Source organism: Urocitellus parryii, chromosome 5, assembly GCF_045843805.1.
Source record: "Urocitellus parryii isolate mUroPar1 chromosome 5, mUroPar1.hap1, whole genome shotgun sequence".
Lineage (NCBI taxonomy): Eukaryota > Metazoa > Chordata > Mammalia > Rodentia > Sciuridae > Urocitellus > Urocitellus parryii.
The window spans coordinates 94,792,360-94,813,075 of NC_135535.1; the positions used below are offsets into that span (position 1 = coordinate 94,792,360).

Sequence of the window (20,716 nt, forward strand, 5' to 3'; positions counted from 1 at the left end):
GATTTCTCTAAAAACTCTAAAGCAGGTTTCCAAGATCTGTTGATTTCATTAGGCATTGCAGTGTTTACGGGCTGTTACCATGACAGGCCCCTTCTTGGACCAGTATATTAGACGTGGAAGAGGGAGTCTCAGTACATAAACCACCGTCATCAGCATGGACTGGAAGTGGAGTGTCTGCCATTTTAACTCTCTTAAAGGAACCTCTTCAGTTTTCCCATCTGATAACACATGTGAACAATGACCTGCAACAGAACACAAGAAGGGGTCATTTGGGGTAGACCACTGCCCTGATCATGATGCTAAAATATTTTAGGAGACCCTATCAGTTTCCCTTGAACTTACAGAAAGTTCATAGTTATATCATTAAAATGATGTCTAAATAATTTCTAATTTTTTTTTGAGGTCAGGGACTACTTTGAAAATTTGATGAAATTATGAATGCTCTCCCCTCCCCCAACAGTAGCACATAGGTTACACATATACACACTGCTTCTGCAGTATTTGGGAGCTTGAATATCTCCAACATCTTTGCTTATAGTCCTGCATTAAGAAAAATTGTGAGGGCATGCCAGGCTCAGCAGGCACAAAATGTCATGCCAGGCTAATAATGTCTTCCCTGAAATTGTGAGAAATGGGAAGCATCAGACAGACCAGGAATTTATAATTTTAAATCCTTCTTGTTTCAATTAATATATTCTGCATATGTTATTTTTTAATTGTTCCTTCATTAGAACATAAACTCCACAGGACAGCAGAGAGTTTGTCTGTCTGCTGTGTACACCAGTGCCTGGAACAGTAGCTGGAAGAAAAGAAGTCATCGCAGATATATCAAATGAATAAATGTGCCCCCTCCAGAGGGCCAGCAGCTAGGAAAATCTACTACCTTCTATGTATATTAATATATGTTTCTGTTTATAATAAAATTATGTACTTCATTTCAAGGGCCATATTCTATCTATATATTGTGGAAATTAATGTTCATTTCTTAAACAGATTTGCTTGAATAGTTCTAAACATTTTGATATAAATACGAATACTGAAATATTAGTACAAACAAGCATTTATTATTGACAATATCATAGAATGAGTATGACTTAGGTGCTTAAAAACTTTTTTCCTCACGTGATTTAAATATGGCCTTGGCAACTTGTTCCCATTTAATTGTCTCATAAATCATTTCCTCAGATATGGTATAAAACCAAATTTAGCACTTGTGAAATTGTCCCAGATTCTGAGTTAGAACACTATGAATTAATGAAGTCACATTTTATTTTGTAATCTGCATCCCTAGTTTTGATCAAAGGGAGTGCTTCAGCTTTTGTTTCATTTGAAGGAAAAATTAGGGAAAAAAAAACTAAAACAAACAACACTTTATTGTTTGTGGTGCAATATGAAGCTACATCTTGAAATTATAACCTATAAAACTCCAAAAATTTGTTTGAGGACAAATTTTTAAATTTAGCACCAAGTATATGCACTTAACATTCATAATTTCCACTCTGCGTTCACTGCCAGCACACTTTCAACATGGCTGGCTGATGAAGAAGCTGGCAGGCACCTAGGAGGAACAGAAGTTGGTGAAACAAAGTAAAGCTATTTGAATTCATTACTGCTGGTTTTAGACTGCTTGCCTCACTAAGCTTAAGCACTGGAGTGACTTGATTTTTAGACATATCTGCACAATTATTCATAATTCTCGTTTGCTATAGGCTCCATCCCCTTGCATGTACATTCATGCATATCAGGTCACATGGGCTCCCACATGTGCCATTAATTGGCAAGAATGCTGCTCAGAGTTGGCTGATCAAGAGATAGGCAGTGCAAAGGAACAGGATTTGAGACAGCCCAGGGTTTCCTCTTCAAGTAGGTTTAAAACACTTTTTTTTTTTTTTCTCACTAACTTCCTTCCTGTTTTAACTGCCAGTACTCAGAAGTCAGAGTTGAGAGACAGAGGCACCCCGGACAGAGACGTGAAGCACTGAATGTGAGTTGAAATGCCTCGGGGTGGGGAGGCTCCAGGTGGGTGCAGAGCGATGATGTAGGAAGTCACTGAGTTAAGCCACTGCCCTCCACAGCTAGATTTTGGGAGGGGCTTGGGGGGGGGTGGCATTCTTTTTTAACACAAACTTTATGATAAGAAAGCGCTAAAGCTGCTGCTGGAACAGTTCTGCAGAGAAGAGGAAGTCAGAGCAGGAGTGGTAAGGATGACTCAGGGGAGACAGTTGTGGAGGGAGGGGAGACGCAATCCTGAATGTTCTGGAGAAGGGCCCTGAAGATACCTGTTGGGGAGTGCCTGGGGGAGTCTCCTGCGAGGCAGGGGCAGGCATTTGGCCAAGCTCAGAAACCGAAAGCCTGTAGATACAAACTGATATGGACTCTTGGTGGAAGGTGGGTTGTGCTGGGGTGGAGATGTGTGGTTTCCTGTTTTTAAGCAGACAGGGTAAAGAAACTGGTTGAAAAGAGAAAGAAAAAAAAAAATGGTTCAGAGCTGTCAAACACGAAACTGTTTTCCATTAAAGACCTGACTGGTGGTATGAGAGAAATGCACAATGAAGTCCTACCTTGAAGTGCAAGGGGAAGTGCCGTAGAACACACGTACTTACTCATCTGTCATACAGTGATAGAATTTCTACCAGTAACAAGAACTGCGGGTTAAATTCCTGTAGAGGGATGGGCAGAAAGATGTTTACTGTTACTGCCAAAAATAAAATAGCCCCTTACTTTGGAGAGAACTCAAAGCAAACATGGAAGATGCCAAGCAATTTATTAAAGGAAACAGGTTCTAAAAGAATTCAAGTGGGCCTGGCTACGACAGTGGACCTTGGGTCTTTAAACTGTGAAGGTCTCAAGTTTGGCTGCCATTAGAAGTGCTACACCTGACCTCAAGTACTTTCTTCCCAACTTTTCAGGTGGCATGTTCTATAAATACAGTCCAGGATGGAACTCTAGACTCAGGGTAATCTGTGGCAGGTATCTGATAAACCCTGAGCAGTTCTTCATTCAGGGTGAGGGAGGTAGACCCTCACTTGGTGGTCTTCACATGGACACCAAGAGCCATTGCAAGGAGGTCTTTCATCCTGAGTCTTCATTGCAGGGATGATCAAGCAAGGGACATCAAGGGTTTTATGGTGACCTGTTGGGTGGAGGTCCAGTCACCAAAGATATCATTAACCTTGCCTTTTCCTTTTGTTCAGTTTATAAGAAAATGTCCTTCCTAATACCAAATATAGCACAGATTTAGTAACAAGATCAACTTATTATTTTGTGAGATGTGTGTACTTCAGAGAACAGAACAATTCATTGTCCTTCTATGCTGGGCAGATGAAACCCATGAGGAATAACCGTGTATTAGCCAACCAATCTCTGGTCGACATCTTTCGGGAACTGGAATTTAGTCCTTCCTTGTTTTGGAGAACATGAGTGTTTGTCCCTAGGGAAATTTGCACTGAGCAACATTAAGATTCTGTCTTGCCTGGGAGCTCAGAACAGCAAAGTTATTCTGAGAGAAGTTTATGGGAACACAATATATTAGAAACTTTAGCTAACAGTAAGAGAGAAGCCCTGGGAATAAAAATGAAGCAGATAGAAAAGAGAACCAATGCTTGTTCAGTACCTTTTATGTGCCAGGCCTCGTATTTGGTATATTCAAATTATTATCCTGAGAGGACAGGGGAAGAATATTAAGGCTCAGACATGTTCAGACATGGCTTCACTAAAGTCACATAATGGTACCAAAAAGAAAAGGAAAAAAAAAATCAATAGCTACCATACCTCAGAACAGCATTTAGAAATATCCAGTGGAATAGTTTTCTCTAATTCCATGTTCTGAGTGTCCCTGTTCCTAGATAATGTTACCGTTACCTAGGATGTTGGAGACCTACAGAGGCAGGCCCTGGGTTTTATTGCTTCTGAAACATCTTCAATATCCATCTTTCCATAAGCACTTACTAAGTCTGGTTCCCACAGCCAGACCTGGTAAAATTCATTTGGGTTTCCTCCAAGGGTCTGGTACTCTCAGTACACAAGGTCATAAAAAATTGTTTTTGAATAGTAACATTTCATGCTTAATTTAAAACTTCCCTGAATATATTGAGTCATTGAAGTAGATAAACTTTTGCCTAGTAGTGGCTTCCTTAGTGCATCATTTTTTAAAGGATTATTTAAAATAAAACTCATGAAAGAGTGGTGGGAATTCAGAAATGCTTAATGGTTCTATTAGTTCTCATTCCTTCTGCAAAAAAAAAAAAAAAGAAAGAAAGAAAAGAAAAGAAAGGCCAGGTTAAAAGAAGAGCATATTATGAACACTCAGAAAGAAATAATCTACTGTTTCTCTCACGAAGAAGAATGTTAATTCTACTTCTATAAATTTGTAGCCTCATCTGGATTAATTATAAAGTTCATTGCATCTAACAAGGTGTGCTCCTCTCAGGGACTGCTGTGCTTCTTCTTATCCAGTTTTGAAGGTTTGGCTGTTCATGGGGTTGAGCTAATGAGAGCACAGAGAACAGAGGGAGTCCCCCATATCGCTGGAAACCCTGAGAGGCCAGGGTGGACTCCAGAACCCAGCACCTTCTGGTGTCCTTAGTAATAACAGATTTGAAACTCCCGAATGCACCAAATTGCCAGGCAGGCAGCAGAGCAGTCAAATCCTGGACCAGCTCTGAAATGGTGACACTCTTTCCGAGATGGTCCAGCTCTCTGTGACCTGCTTGCTCTAGACCTGTAATCCCAGATTTGGGGGAAGACATAACCTAGCCAACACAGAGTGGAGACACCATGTTAACGAGCATGCTGAGACTTGTGTAGAAACTTCTCTGATGGAAATCCCCTACTTCTGGTACTTCCACATCTCTCTCCTCTCTGGCCACTCCCCTTCTCTCTCTCTCTCCCTCTCCTTCTTATCCTTCCTCTCCCTTCCTCATCTCTCACTCTGCCTCTTCCCTCTCTATGTCTCTTATCTTTTCCTTTTCCACCTCATATTTTAAAACTCTAGTCTAGCTGGGCAGGGTGGCAAATGCCTGTAATTCCAGCAGCTCAGGAGGCTGAAGCAGGAGGATTCCGTGACCAAACCCAGTCTCAGCAACAACTAGGCACTAAGCAAATCAGTGAGACCCTATCTCTAAATAATATACAAAATAGGGCTGAGGATGTGGCTCAGTGCCCGAGTTCAATCCCCTGTACCAAAAAAAACAAACAAAAAAAACACCACCTCTGATCTATGTGTCTAGATGCATAATCTAGCATAGCACACTCCAACAGACCCAGCTTGGGGAGGACTGGAGCTAAGTGTTGCTCCAGTGCCCTAAGGAATAGTTTCCATTGGCTGGTGCTGAAGTCCACTGACGTCTCTCATCATTCAGAGTGACTTCTGGCTTCAGTTAGGCAAGGGAACAATAAATGAAATCTAAAATTAAATTATGTGGAAGTTTTCAAAAGAAAAAAGAATAGTTATAGTTCAATTAAGTTTGATTCTGTTTATAAACAGTCCTTGCAATGCCCATAACTTCTTGCCTCTTGCCCACTGCTCAAAGAAGCAGAATCTGGTTTTGAGGAGGAAGGTATGGACCTGGTCAGCTTCTGTCTGGGGTAAAAGCCTTTGGTGTACCTAGGCCATCAGTTCCCAGCATCACTGAAGCTATGCCACAAAACAGCATTGGGGCAGGGGAAGAGAGAAGAAAAGGGAATTAATATTTGTTGAGCATCTACCATTGACTAGTACAGTCCTAAGTTTTTCTTTTTTTCTTCAACCTTTCAAAGTGACAAGGAAGGATTATCATTCCTACTTTGCTGGTGAGGGTAAAACTCAGGCTTACTGGGGTTAATAACTTGCTTAAGTCCTGTAATAAGTCAGAGCCAGGATTTGGATCCATGGTCTACCTGACTCTAAGTCCATGTTCCATCACATAGGAATGTCATGCTTCTCTAAGTTACCCAGGTGATTTGTTTCATGTGAACCCAGGAGTTTACCTCAACTCACCTGGAGCTGTGTTAATAGACCAGAGAAGCGTGCGCCATCCTAAGATCAGGTATATGTTCAAGTGTGCTTCTCTTCCACTGTCTTCGCATTTTCACTGTATCTGCCAGCAAAAACATCAGTTTTTATTATGTTATATGCATGCCATGAGCATCCTGATTCAATTTAGCATTTTAATGGAGCCTGAAAAGATTAAATCCCCAACTCAGCACATCTAAAACTTGATATTGCTTTGCTGAATGGCAGGCATGAGGGGGGGAGGGGAGAGGATGCCACTGTGAAAATCCACCTGTGTCAGCCTGTGTGGAAGAGAGATGTCTGGTGACAGAGAGCCATGTGTGCTTTGGGGCCTGACAGAGTCCACGTCAGCCTCATTAAACATATATTTGACTAATTCTCCATTTCACTTTTTGTGGGTAAAGAACCAAAGTACAAAAGCAAACACACTAAAACCAACCCCACTTTGTGGAGTAGTGGGTGAGGAAAGTAAGAAAAGCCCAACCAGAATCAGAATATTCTACACTGATGGGCTGGGTTCTCCACAACCTCTTCACTTCCGCTTTTCTTTTCTAATTTCACAGTGTTCTTTCTTTTTTTTTTTTTTTGAGAATTTTTAATATTTATTTTTTAGTTCTCGGTGGACACAACATCTTTGTTGTATGTGGTGCTGAGGATCGAACCCGGGCCGCACACATGCCAGGCGAGCGCGCTACTGCTTGAGCCACATCCCCAGCCCTCACAGTGTTCTTTAAATTAGGGAGCTTGAGGGCCATGGAATTAAGAAGGGGTCTCCGGATCGTCTAATGCAACAATTTAATTTTGCAGAGCACAAAACTGGAGACCCAGAGAGGTTAAGAAACTTGCAGTAGGCAATGCAGGAATATAGTTGCACTGAAACCATCTCAATATTGACACTTCCCTGCTTTGTTAAAGCTGTCCCTGCAGAGTTTGCAAAGAAATATTTACTACTGCTTGTGCACCCCCAGGTAGATTCCCAAGAAGACTAACAAGCTCTAATTTTACCATGACTTCTTAGTCAAGACAATTGAAGCAGCAAACCATAGTGCCTACAAGTCAGACAACCTGGTCTCAGACATTAATTCTGTCCCTTATATGACCTATCTTCTTGGGCAGTGATTTAACCTGAATTTTAGTTTCCTGATCTGTAAGTAAACGAAGGTGCACACAGAATTGTCATGAGAACTAAATGAGATAATACTTAAGAAAGCACTTATTAATATCAATAATAAAATTGGTTGTTCTTTAGATGATGGGATTGGAAATCAACCTGTTGAATTTGCATAAAACTCCTAATCTTACTTCAGCAAATACCTGTAAAATGAGAAGCTAAAAAGCGAAAATCTTTGTCATTAAATATATAGACATATTGTTTAGGAAATCATTGTTAAACCAAATACTTTGGGAGAATTAAGGTTACCCAGAGATAATGATATTGTACTATGCTTTTCTACTCTATTCATAATGTTTGCTAAAAGAATACATTTTAGGTTCTCCTGTCATCAAAGCGGTGGCAGGGGATAGCCATGTGACATGGATATTAATTTGCTTGACTCTTAATGTTTTTCCTATCTGTGTTTATTTCAAAACATTATGCTAAAGCACCTTAAATATACAAAATAAAATTTTAAATTAGTTTTTAGAAAGTATTTATGTATTCCAGATATTAATCTCTTGTTAAATATATTACAAATATTTCATCCTGACAGCTTAAACCATTACTCTTTTTACTACGTATTACTACTTATGAATAGAAATTTAAAATTTTTATGAAGTTGAAATATTCAATATTGTGTTCTGTCCCAGATTCTAATTTTGAACAGTCTACCTTGCAACACGGTGATGCTACAATGAAATAATGCATTTAAAGCACTTACTACTAAATTGTTAAGTTAGGAGCTCATCATAAGAGTTCAGTTAACTATCTACTGTTATTATATTGTAGCCTTTATTATGCAAAGGGATGTTGGATGAAAGAAAAGGTTTACATCTGTGAAAAAATAAAATTAAATTAAATTTTTGAATTTTTCTCCTCATTAAGGCCAATTTAATGAGGAGAAAAATCATCCAAAATAAATAGGTTGACCACAGTATTCTAATGGGCTCTCCCTGGGCACCTGTGCTTTTTGCCTGGTGTGATGGCTACACTCCCTGAGACCCAGTTGTCACCATATCTTCTTCTACAATCCAACATTTTGGATGGATGGACATGATCATGAGTTTGAGGCTGTATGTGCCAATGATCTAGCTGGCTGGACCTCCTGGGGAAGCAAACTTCCCTGCTAACCCTCAACTGTCTGCTTCATTTTTCCAGGGGGTTACATTTCAAGGTCATGTTCCTAATCTAGAGAATTTGGGCTCCTGTAAAGTCTATGAAGGATTTTGGAGTCCATGACCCCTAGATCATTTGCACAATTTCATGAGTTTGTTCTTTTTTTCCCTTGAGATAAGGACCATAATGTTTATCAGATTTTTAGAGATCTATAATACCCCAAAAGATGAAGAACCATCAATCACACCAAGAGGGCCTTTTCAGTATGGCTGGATAGCTCAGCTTTCCGCTCCTCCACTCCATCAAGTATCATAAACATCAGTGTGTGCTAAAGTGCAATGTCTTGTAAACAAGAGGTGCTTACCAACTAGTTGTGATCTCAATTTTGTTTCAAAAGTCTTTCTCCAAGAACTGCTTTTCCAGTTTTTTATTTGTTGTATTAATACATTTTCACGTTTTTCTAATCAGCTCTCCACAGTAAGCTAGTTTTGCATCACATGGCCTCATATTTCTTTTTCTTATGCTGTAATTAGACCGAATTATTTTAAAATGTGGTCCCAAATTTCCTCCTCTTGACAGTACCACGTTCATATAGTAACCCCTCATTACCCTTCATTCTTCAATGTCTTTGAAAAAAATATTTCTCATCTTTATGAAACAATCATGTTTGCAATGAATTGGGAAAGTGCAGAACTGACAAAATATTAGATTTAATGAGATAATAGATACATTGACTTCCCAATGGTCACACAGTTAGCAAATATTCCACTAGACCCAATCTATCACACTAGACCAGATCGATTTCTATCTCTGCCTCTCCCCACTACCCCTCATTCATACTGCCTTTAAAACTGAGATCTGAGGCTGCAGAATTTCAATTCCCTGCAGGTTGGTGAAGTCACCTTGAGCTACGGACTGAGTATAATGTCACCATCTGATACTCAGGCGTTAAGCAGTGACTCATTAGAAGTAAGCAATATATTCCAGAAAGGCCTGTCCATGGCAGCTGAGGTGCCCTCTTTACTGTAAATAGCCTTCCTGATGCCCTGTCAGCAGACTTATCCTGTGGCCTCTACTGGGTTAGCTGTTAGTCTCCTAGGCCCCCAGAAGTGAATCTGTCTCATCTGAATAGTCTTATCCGGTTTGTTCTTCATCTGCACCTTCATGATCGATTATCCTTAAACTACCCATAACTACAACATCCACACACTGCATTCTCCTCCTCCTCCTCCTCTTCTTCCTCCTCCTCCTCCTCCTCCTTCTCCTTCTCCTCTTCCTCTTCCTCCTCCTCCTCCTTTTTCCAACCCTGAGTGTAGCTTGGAATATGAGTTCGACTAGTCGCTATGTTTTTCTGTTGGTCTCTGGAGGCTCAGGTTTGAGTGATGCTTGCTCTTCAGTTGAGACTGGAGTTGCCAAGGGAACAGGCCTACAGGCTTCCTTCCTACAGGAAGTGGACCTGGCATGGCAACACTCCTTTCAGAACTAATCTAGGCTCCTAGTATTTGGCTTCTCTTCCTTCTTTCCTTCCTTCCTTCCTTCCTTCCTTCCTTCCTTCCTTCCTCTTTCTTTTTGTTCTGTTGAAATTGATTTTGTTGGCCTCACTTCCAAATCATCTTGCTTCCCATTGCCAATGACAGTGACATTGACATTCAAAACCACAACTGATTTTGGACGAAAATATTTTCACTTTCAAGAACTTTACAAAGAAATGTGCAGTGTCTCTCAGGTAAGCTATGATGGATACAGTCTTAAAATGTGTTCCTTAAGAGGAATGAAGGCTTTACCCACAGGCTGGAAGTGAGTTTCCCTCCAGATAACTGAAGGAAGCCAGATTTCCTGGCCCAGCTATCTCCCTGACAACCAGACATCTTGCCACCACTCAGAGGCCCTTAAGTTCTTCCAGTAGGATTTTTCCTCTTATTGAGAACATGGCAGCTCACATCCAGCTATGTGAACGCAGGCAATTCTCTTAACTTCTGAATCTCAATTTTTTTTTAATGATAGGATAGAATAGATCACCTCCAAGATTCATGTCAGCTCTGAAAATCTGTGACTACATATGCTCTCAGTCATTAACACCCATACATAGATTTAGTAGGTATTCTTTTAGTGTTTTAACACAAAACAAGTCAATGTAAGAAATGATAAAGGAAGAAACATTCCAGGGTCTACCCAGATGGGGTCTGAGAGAAAAATCACTGGAAACTTGGGAAGGCCAGGAAGGGACTTAAGAATAAGTGGGTCGGGAAAGGGGAGGCAAATGGATGGGTACTAAAAACAAACTTACACTTAAAATTTTGTCCAGGGGAATTCAAGACTCCTTTGCTATTTTGTGGCAAGTAAAAAGAACAGAAGGGCTTTAGATCTAAAACCTGATGAGTCAATCAGTGAAAATGTATATAATGCCTGAACTGTCCCTACATTGTTGGAGATTTAAGAAAAACATAGAACCTGGTGCCCATTTTCAAGACTTATTAACAATGCTGGGGGGCGGGGAACTATCCATACACTTCAGGCAGGTATGACAAAGGTCCACAGTTCCTCATGAGTCACCTCTGAGTGTTGCAGGCTTTCAGGAAAGAGTTAGTTAATGGGAAGAAGCCAACCATTTCTTTGGTGGGTACTCTGCCTATCTCTTTAAATCACTGTAACTGCAGGTGTGCATACAGGGAGCTTTGACACTAGAAAGCCCATCTGGATTGGAAAGACTGGTCATTCCTGTATCTATTTGAATCAGGCTATTTATTATTATTAGGGGAACATTTGTGCTATGTTTTCTTCAGTTGTATTATATTGTTCACAGATCATTTATTTCTTGACAGTTGTATTCAATGAATAGGAGAAACTCTTTGCAGTAAAGAAAAATCAGGAGGGTCAGAGAAATGACTAGAATACAATCTTATTTATGAAACATAATGAGATTGAGTTAGGAACAAATCTGGAAAATCGCTGCTAATTTCAGAGGTCCACTAGGATAAGGAAGGTGCTAGCAGCAGCTTCTCAAACATCTTCCATATCCAGTGGCTTTGGCTAAAGGACTTTCATCTTCTCTCTTCTAGATCAAGATGACTGAAAAGGACCCAGAGCCACAGCTGGATGATGGTGACGATGAGCTAGACAGCAAGCTCAATTATAAGCCTCCACCTCAGAAATCCCTGAAGGAGCTTCAGGAGATGGATAAAGATGATGAAAGTCTAACTAAGTACAAGAAAACGCTGCTGGGAGACGGTCCTGTGATAGCAGGTGTGTGTGCACAGGGAGGGAGCAGGTGGATGGCCCCAGGTGGGACATGCATTGCAGCCACTCAAGAGCAGAGGCAAAGGAAAGAGGACCCACTGCAGGGTTAGGTGGGTGAGGCACAATTTATACATGCTCAATAAAGCTATAGACTGTAGAATTAAGTCTTCACAGGAGATAGGATGTAAATCAGCAATGAGATCAGTAAAAATCACACATAGAGAGGATTTAGAAAGAGTTCCAGACTCCCCCTTAGAATTGCATTCCCCTCTCTCCATTATCTCTCACATTTTCTCTCTTTCCCTTGCTCAGTCCTTTTCTGACCATTCATCTCTTCCACACACACAATGGCAGGATTTGACAGGGCCCAAAGACATGAACATGCTATGCCCAATGGGCAGAACAGCTGACCTACAGCCACTCGTGAAATACACGATGTTGTTCTTTAAGATGAGCCTGCAATGCCTGGAGCAGAGCTAGCATCATTGCAATTTATAAGGCCATTGAGACCAAGCATGGTGAATCTGTCACTTCTACTCCTCCAGATAGAGAACCATTTTTTTCTTTATATTTGGTCTCTTCTGTTTGAAATGCACACACACTATACACATATATCTTCTCTGTGCTTATTTTTTTTTATCTTGCAGACCCAACAGTCCCCAATGTCACTGTTACCCGACTTACCCTGGTTTGTGACAGTGCACCAGGACCAATCACTATGGATCTTACCGGTAAGTGGACACGTAAAAAATATCTGTACTGTTCAGAAGGACCTAAAATATCACAGGGAAAATCTAGTCTTTGTTCCCTGTCCTCGCTGAAGAAGATCCTAGTGAGGTGACTCCCAGAGTTATACATGCTAGGGACCAGTTTGTAGATCAATACTGGTAGAATACACAATATTTACCATATTTGATGACAAAAAAAAAACAAAAAACAACTTTAACTCAGTTTAACTGAAGGAGTTAGAGGTGGACAGAGACCCTTGATGTAGTTCCTTATATGATATTTACTTCAGATGTTTATTTCCCCATGATAACAGGAAAATTATTATTCATTTAAGAAAGACTACAGATGGAAATATTAAGAAGCAATCTGTCTGCTTCTGGAGTCATAATGTTTACACAATCTAAACCCCAAGGAAAGTATTAATGTTACATCAGCAATAAAACTTACCTGAAGGTCTCCTGAACAGAGCTAGAAATCCCACTGTTAAATACTTTATAATCAAGCTTAGGGCTTTCATTCTTGTTGTATCAGCAGCTTTCCTGCAAAATATGTACAAATAAAGAGGTGATTTTCTTTCACCAGTTGTGACTAAGAGTCAAGTCCTTTTCTGAGTCTGAGGTCTTGAGGAGATGGGGAGAGATTGGCGAGCTGAGTGTGAAGAGGGAAAAGGGCACCTGGGGAGGTGATGAGCAAATGTCCCAGAACCAGACATGGGAGCAGTAAAGGCAGATCTTGGATGAAAAAGAAATTACTGCCATATTCAAAATTTGGACTCTGGTGAGGCAAAGCAAAGCAAGACTCTGGAACAGTGGGCTTGGCAGTGAGGAACTTCCCTCTGACAGGACAGATCCACTCTTTACCTTATATGGACTGTTTTGTCAGAAGGAGGAAATCAGAGGCTGAGAAGACACTTCCTGTTCAACTGAAACCCTTAGAGCAGACTCACAGGCACACATTCAAAGACCTCCAGGCTACAGCATTTCTCCCCCGAGACACTTGCTGTCTCTCACCAGGACTCAGACCTCTTCCTGTACAAAATTATGCAATGTTACCAGGTACAACGGTCACTTTGCAAGATAAAGTCTGAGTTAGCACTAAGGGAAGCTGATCAAGAGGGCCTGATGATATTGCAGAGGAAGTGTGGTCTCTGTCCCCCTTTTCCTGCAGAGAAGACCCCAATTTGGTTTCCTATCATGAGGAAGCTGCTGATCTGCACGGCAGAGGTATTCTACTTTTCATAATGAAGTACACACACAGAGCTGTACAACACACACACACACACACACACACACACACACACACACACCCTGAATGTCAAATTATACCTCGGGAAAAGAACATAGCACAATTACCTCCTGAACCAGAGAACAGGTATTAGGGATAGATTCCAGTTATTTGAAGCCTGAGACATTTACAACTGAAATGCTCTTCCTTAAAGAAAAATGAGGTTATAAAAGCAAATACAAAAGCAATTGCCAAAGTGAATATCTATTTAGAATGATAAAAAAGAATCCAAAGAAGCAGTTTTTAAAAGCTAGAAAATGCCACACACATTACCAAATCTATAAAAACACAATAGCTTACATGAACATATTTTTCTTATAGCTTTATTTGAGGGGTAGGGGCAAATATTTTAATCATCTCTAGGTCAGATTACATATATGTTTATCAACTTTCCATAGAATAAAAGATGACTCAGATTTTCTCTGTGATGGTGTAAACATTTTATTATTGACAATTAGAAAGGATTTACCTTCATCAGTTGAAGTCAAAATATTTGGGAAAAATTATCTTTATAACTCATGACTGATAACATTATATATATTTAGCATCGTCATTAAACTCAGAGGGAAAGTCTTCACCAAGATTCTTTTGTAACTGAACTGTAAGATTTTGCACAGGATCAGATCTCAAATGCTCTTTGAAACTGAGGTCCCTGTGGATCATGTTGCTCTGATAAGCCCCACAAATGGCTCTGATGCTTAGATTCATTCATCTCTTTCTGCAGCTGCTTTGGAGGAGACTAAATTCTTTCTAAATCTTTTTTTCACAGGGGATCTTGAAGCCCTCAAAAAAGAAACCTTCGTGCTAAAGGAAGGTATTGAATACAGAGTCAAAATCAACTTCAAAGTAAGTATCTTTCCCTGTGTATTTATTTCTACAGGGTTTTCATCATCCTTATAATCAATTACTAAATTCCTTGCATTATCACATTGGCAGACTTTTTGTTTGTCTCCCACTCTATCTCCTGACCTGGGTCTGGAAAGTTCTCTTCTCAGCTCTGAGCCCTACCTGTCTAGACCCACCCTAGCTTCATGCCTTTTTGTAGCCAGGATGCTTCGAAGCCAAAGGGTCCCTCACTCTGTGAACTCCTAACACACCCATGAGCTGCATGCTGCTACACACTGTACTACTTGTGACATTTCTTCCTTGCGCCACCTAAGCTCCTCGCGGCAGGGTGAAATTGTATACCCTTTCTTTCCAATATTTCACACAAAGCTCTCTAAATGTTATCTATAATGAGAAAAAAGACAAATAAATGGATCAACAGATAGAAAAATGGAATAGATAAAGCCTTAGTTCTAATGGCTCAATGATGAGACAAATCTAGAGAGTGTTTTCTTTGCTAAATATCTGAAAATTGCCATTGCAGTTGCAGAGCACGTGACCAAGTATGAGCAAAACTAAATAAGGGATGAACTGACACCTAACGAATAGGGCATAAATTCCAACGAGGAACCACAAACACCAGAAAAATAGCCTTGACTCTGAAAACAAATAAGTCAGAAATGCACTGTTTGGCTTCATAGTCTGTGTTTGCCTTGGCTGCCCCGTATTCCCCGCTCAGTCATATTCTCCAGGGACTGGGCTCCACCAAGACTTCATCTGCTCTCTCTACTTGCATTCTGGGCCTTTCTTTCCCCTAGGTACAGGATACTATTCAGGGTGGATGAAGATTACTCTCCACCAATACAAATAGGCCTGAGAATTATTTCATTGGGAAAATATTTTTCTTGACCTGTACTCTGTAATTGGCACTGAACTGTGGATTTCTGTTTCCTGTCATATTATTTATTACTAGAGCACCCAGGGGTTTGATAAAGCATTGTCTTCAAAACACCTAGAATGAGTTACACATCAGTGCAATTTTTAATCATTTATGCTATTGCATTGTCAATTTAGTAAGCCAGTTTTCAGCAAATGAAATATGGCAGGTAAAGATGGCCCTTGTCCCTAATAGGAGAAAAACTACTCTCTGGTCAGATTCTACCATTAAATTTTTTTTAATTAAAAAAAAAAAAAAAGGCTCTGTGTGATCCACACAAAACCTGCCTGTGGTCTGTCCCAGCATGAAGCTACAGTTACAGGAAATACCAGATCAAACTTGAAAACAATTGAAAAGCAATTTAAATCTTTACTGAGGTCTCTTGAACGATTTCCAAGGAAATCTGCGTGTATAATACCACTAACACATCCTAAAATCCTCTTTCATTCTGTCAGTTGCTCTCAAGGCTCTTCTATTTTTATTTATTTATTTATTTATTTTTTGCCTGAACTTTATAACACTCTAAAAACGTGGCCTACTGTGGTTCTAGTGGTGAAACTACAGTAGCCAACACGTAAAGGGAGCCATAATTATGGTTGGGGAAAAATTATTTGATGATGTCTTAATTCTTCATGTCACTTGTTACCCAAGCCCTCCGGCTAATGACTCCATGTCCACTCTGATTTGTTTGCATAGACATGACCACTGTATGAAATTAACAGACAACCCAGTTCAGTCCCCGGTAAAATGAGTCATGGAAAAACAAAGTGCTGGGCTGTCTCTATTTTCATTCTGCTTTAGGGAATTTTCTTTGAAAGTCTTGGGGAAAGCAGCAGAATCTCAGACAACACCTGACAAGGACGGACACCCCAAATGCTTGCCTGATGCAAGTGGACTTCCTCCATTACTTACAGGAAAGGATGAGTCCATGTGGCCCATCATCTCACTCCCAGTCCAGACTCAGTTAAATGGTGGTCATGACCATCTCCCAGACCTGGTTTTCCATTACCACTTTTCTCCTTGTCATTTGTTTTTCATATGCTAAGTGGGTCACTCTGAGGTGACGGTTTTAAGATATTTACAAAATACTTCCCATTGGTATTTTCATAACCTTTCCTGAGACAAGGAAGGTCTTTTGGTTGGTAATATTGAGGAAGGGGAGCTCAAGACTATTAGACCATTGAGGAAGGAGGAATATGATGAAGAATATTGGAACAATGTTTCAATTAACCACCCCTCTCCTCCCAAACAATAAAAGTGACAGTACTGAATGCTTAAAATTGGATTGGCAACTTTGAATCTTGTGATCTCTTCTCTCCAATTTCTGCCTTGCGATCACACCAAGTAATTATAGGCATACTCATTCTGATTAAATCTTTAGTTTTTTCATCCACAGAGAAGACAGCTAGGCAGGATCAGTAGGAAAGAGGAGGAAAAGTGAAAGCCTGTTTTTAATCTGAATTAAATAATGGAATTATGGATCCTTCCCACTAACAGGTGAACAAGGATATTGTGTCAGGCCTGAAGTATGTCCAGCACACCTACCGGACTGGGCTGAAAGGTAAGGAATCCAGACTTTACACTATCTCAATCTGCTTCTCTCTGATTATTAACAAATTTTAGTAATAGACTCTTAGAAGAATCTGAGAAAAGCTGTGGAGGCCCGCCCTATGAAAAGGCACACAATACCTCTGACCTAGGCGTTATTGGCAAGGTCAACATTTGGGATATCTAGTTTAGATAGGGTCATCCATTGACCTTCAACACTCAGCTTCTGGAATTCAGCTCCATTATTCATATGGGAAAAATAACCAAATTATGTTTGCATGAGATAAAGGACATAAAAATACTCACAAAAGTAAAATAGAAAATCCTAGATGAAAAACTCAAGTGTCAGAGAAATGCAAGGCAGGAAAGGCCTATGGTGTTGGGAACAGGATCGTGGAAGGCAGTGTTCAATTTTCTTTTTTTTTTCTTTTTTTTATTGGCTGTTCAAAACATTACAAAGCTCATGACATATCATCTTTCATACATTTGATTCAAGTGGGTTATGAACTCCCATTTTTACCCCAAATACAAATTGCAGAATAACATCGGTTACACACTCACATTTTTACATAATGCTATATTAGTAACTGCTGTATTCTGCTACCTTTCCTATCCCCTACTATCCCCCCTCCCCTCCCTTCCCATCTTCCCTCTCTACCCCATCTGCTGTTGTTCAATTCTCTCCCTTGTTTCCCCCCCCTTTCCCCTCCCAACCTCTTATATGTAATTTTGTGTAACATTGAGGGTCTCCTACCATTTCCATATGATTTCCCTTCTCTTCTCTCTCCCTTTCTCTCCCCCCACTCGTCTCTGTTTAATGTTAATCTTTTCCTCATGTTCTTCCTCCCTGTTCTGTTCTTAGTTGCTCTCTTTATATCAAAGAAGACATTTGGCATTTGTTTTTTTAAGGATTGGCTAGCTTCACTTAGCATAATCTGCTCTAGTGCCAGCCATTTCCCTGCAAATTCCATGCTTTTGTCATTTTTTAGTGCCACGTAATACTCCATTGTGTATAGATGCCACATTTTTTTTATCCATTCATCTATTGAAGGGCATCTAGGTTGGTTCCACAGTCTAGCTATTGTGAATTGTGCCGCTATGATCATTGATGTGGCAGTATCCCTATAGTATGCTCTTTTAAGATCCTCAGGGAATAGTCCGAGAAGGGCGATAGCTGGGTCAAATGGTGGATCCATTCCCAGCTTTCCCAGGAATCTCCATACTGCTTTCCAAATTGGCCTCACCAATTTGCAGTCCCACCAGCAATGTACAAGTGTACCCTTTTCCCCACATCCCTGCCAGCACTTGCTGTTGTTTGACTTCAGAATGGCTGCCAATCTTACTGGAGTGAAATGGTATCTTAGGGTGGTTTTGATTTGCATTTCTCTGATTGCTAGAGATGGTGAGCATTTTTTCATGTACTTGTTGATTGATTGTATGTCCTCCTCTGAGAAGTGTCTGTTCAGGTCCTTGGCCCATTTGTTGATTGGGTTTTTGTTATCTTATTATTTAATTTTTTGAGTTCTTTGTATATTCTGGATATTAGGGCTCTATCTGAAGTGTGAGGGGTAAAAATTTGTTCCCAGGATGTAGGCTCTCTATTTACCTCTCTTATTGTTTCTCTTGCTGAGAAAAAACTTTTTAGTTTAAGTAAGTCAATCTTTATAGGGTTGAGAAAAGCTATCTAAGTGAAAAAAATAGTATAACCATGTTATTTATTCTGTTGTTATTCTTGACATGCATCAGGAACTCGCCTTCAGTTTTCTTTGATTAATATGGGTTCAGAGGAAAAGATGGGAAAGTGACAGAAGCACTTTCACAGTTCCTTTCTGCTCCAGACTCTCTTCCCCACAGGGGGGAAACAGTACTGCACAGGCTAATCCCACAAATTAACAAACAATGGAGCCGGAAGACGTGGATAAATTCACTTGACAGCAGAACCGATCAATTACTCAAATCCCAGAGAAAACTGTTGACCAGTAAGAGACTAATTGGACTTTCCTACTCCTGATTTCATGAATGAATAGTTCAATTTCCTATTCCCTTTTAGCATAGAAAACCATGTTGATTCACTTTGGCAAGAGGAAGATTATGTGTCTGTAGCTGTTCCTGCAAATATATTAACGCTTAAAGGGCCAGTTATATACTACCTGTGAAGCTCCTTACCTTTATTTATACTTTCTAATCCCGTTATTCACCCATAAATAAATTTGTTTAGCTATTTTCATCATTTGCCACAATGCTTCATTTTTTACCAACTTGCTGATTTTTTCCTTCCATCCAATTATTGCATCCATGAATTCTGCCTATTCTGATCACTACCTGTTGTAATATCTCCTCCAGTTAATATGTTCATAGAATGATAGCTTGTAGACAACAGTCCTCAAAGTTTGTTATATAGAGAAATAGAGGCCCAAAACATTAGGTGACTTAGGTAGTTGCAATGCTGAGACCAGACCTGAGGTATCAACTTGTTAAAATTTTTCAAATGGTATAATCTGCTACATCAAAAGAGCCTGGATTCCCAAATTTCCTGATAATCAGAATGAGCCGTGATGCTTTCATCAAACACTGATTCTTGGGACCCACAGCAGGTTACTCAACCACAGTCTTTGGGAGAGAGACAAAGGAAACTGTTATTGAAAGTCCCTTTAATAAAACAGAAATGTGAAGGAAAACAAGATGCTCCAGGTAAAACTGACATTCAGCCAGGCTTGGAAACTATTGTCCTTGGCTTCCTCTAATAGAGGCTGTCCACCAAATTCCCTAATTTGTAGTGTGTGTTTTTCTTCTAGCCCACTCTTACCCTCATGAACTTTTCTTTCTTCCTAGTGGATAAAGCAACATTTATGGTTGGCAGCTATGGGCCTCGGCCAGAGGAGTATGAATTCCTCACCCCGACTGAGGAGGCTCCCAAGGGCATGCTGGCCAGGGGCACATACCACAACAAGTCCTTCTTCACCGATGACGACAAGCAAGACCACCTCACCTGGGAGTGGAACCTGTCCATTAAGAAGGATTGGACAGAATGAGCGCATCTGCCCATCCCTCAACCTCCCCTTGCCACCCAGAATCCTCCTAGTCACAAGGGTACCCTGTCCCTCCTCCCTCCTGTTCACAGCTAGATTCCTTCTCCAACATCACCCACATTTCCACATGGATGAACCTCATCCCACCCTTGCCCTTGAGGCTTCATACTCAGGCCTACCCTGCCTGCTTCCTCGGACCCCCAGTCAGAGCCAGTTCTTTCAAGTTCTCCATCTCCTTTAACCTTTCCCTCTCTTCTTCCTGTCTGAGCAACCAGAGGCCAGGAAATTGGCAAACTACCACGAACAGTCCTTTTGCCTTAGGTTTAGTAGCTTATTCCAATTCCTGGATTCTTTGGTTGTTGCTGCTGGCTCCATGCCCTGTCACCTGCCCTGCCAGTGGGGGTTCTTCTTTTGTGGGAGATACTACTGTAAACAACACAAGAGAGTAAGAATAAAACAACTACTTTTTGTTCTGACTGAGACCCTCATTTCCCTGATTGCTTCTATCCAACAAATATGGTGACCAAAGGGCTCACATTCCAGTTTTCCTGAGGAATGGGGTTGGGGGTCCACAGTTCTGGGCGTATTTACATCCTTGGGAATGGATTACTAGAGTACATTGGGTAATGAGCGTTCAGAATACAGATGGTGAAAACTTTGAATTTGAGTTCTTTCATAATTATTTACTTATGGGAGTTTCTCCTAAGCTTGAGACCTATATATCACAAGGCCTGTGGAAATTTTATCTTGGATTTCCCATAGGCACTTGTGGGCCAAACCAAACATAGTTTCTCTCATGCTTAGGACTTTTCAGTAGGTTCCCGTCACCTACAAAAATGAAGCCAATACTCGGCTGCTTTGCT

At 40.5% G+C, this 20,716-nt stretch overlaps 1 protein-coding gene across 2 annotated transcripts; it reads left to right on the forward strand.

Annotated features, from left to right (window-relative positions):
- Window positions 1-1,839: 1,839 nt before the first annotated feature.
- On the forward strand, window positions 1,840-20,329 carry Arhgdib (Rho GDP dissociation inhibitor beta). 2 transcript variants are annotated; one of them, XM_026414166.2, is made up of 6 exons: window positions 1,840-1,984; window positions 11,324-11,507; window positions 12,149-12,232; window positions 14,284-14,360; window positions 16,774-16,837; window positions 19,657-20,329. In XM_026414166.2, exons 2-6 carry the CDS (start codon window positions 11,330-11,332, stop codon window positions 19,854-19,856), a joined length of 603 nt encoding a protein of 200 aa, XP_026269951.1. In that variant the 5' UTR covers window positions 1,840-1,984; window positions 11,324-11,329; the 3' UTR covers window positions 19,857-20,329. The 2 variants fall into 2 exon arrangements, with proteins under 2 accessions (XP_026269951.1, XP_026269952.1); XM_026414167.2 differs by lacking the exon at window positions 1,840-1,984 and adding an exon at window positions 2,141-2,198.
- Window positions 20,330-20,716: the final 387 nt, after the last annotated feature.

What these genes read in the sequence shown, in the direction of transcription:
- Arhgdib (XM_026414166.2), top strand. Translation starts at nt 11,330, where the DNA reads ATGACTGAAAAGGACCCAGAGCCACAGCTGGATGATGGTGACGATGAG. An exon ending in AGACGGTCCTGTGATAGCAG is followed by an intron (nt 11,508 to 12,148) that starts GTGTGTGTGCAC and finishes TTTATCTTGCAG; the next exon opens with ACCCAACAGTCCCCAATGTC. An exon ending in CTACCGGACTGGGCTGAAAG is followed by an intron (nt 16,838 to 19,656) that starts GTAAGGAATCCA and finishes CTTTCTTCCTAG; the next exon opens with TGGATAAAGCAACATTTATG.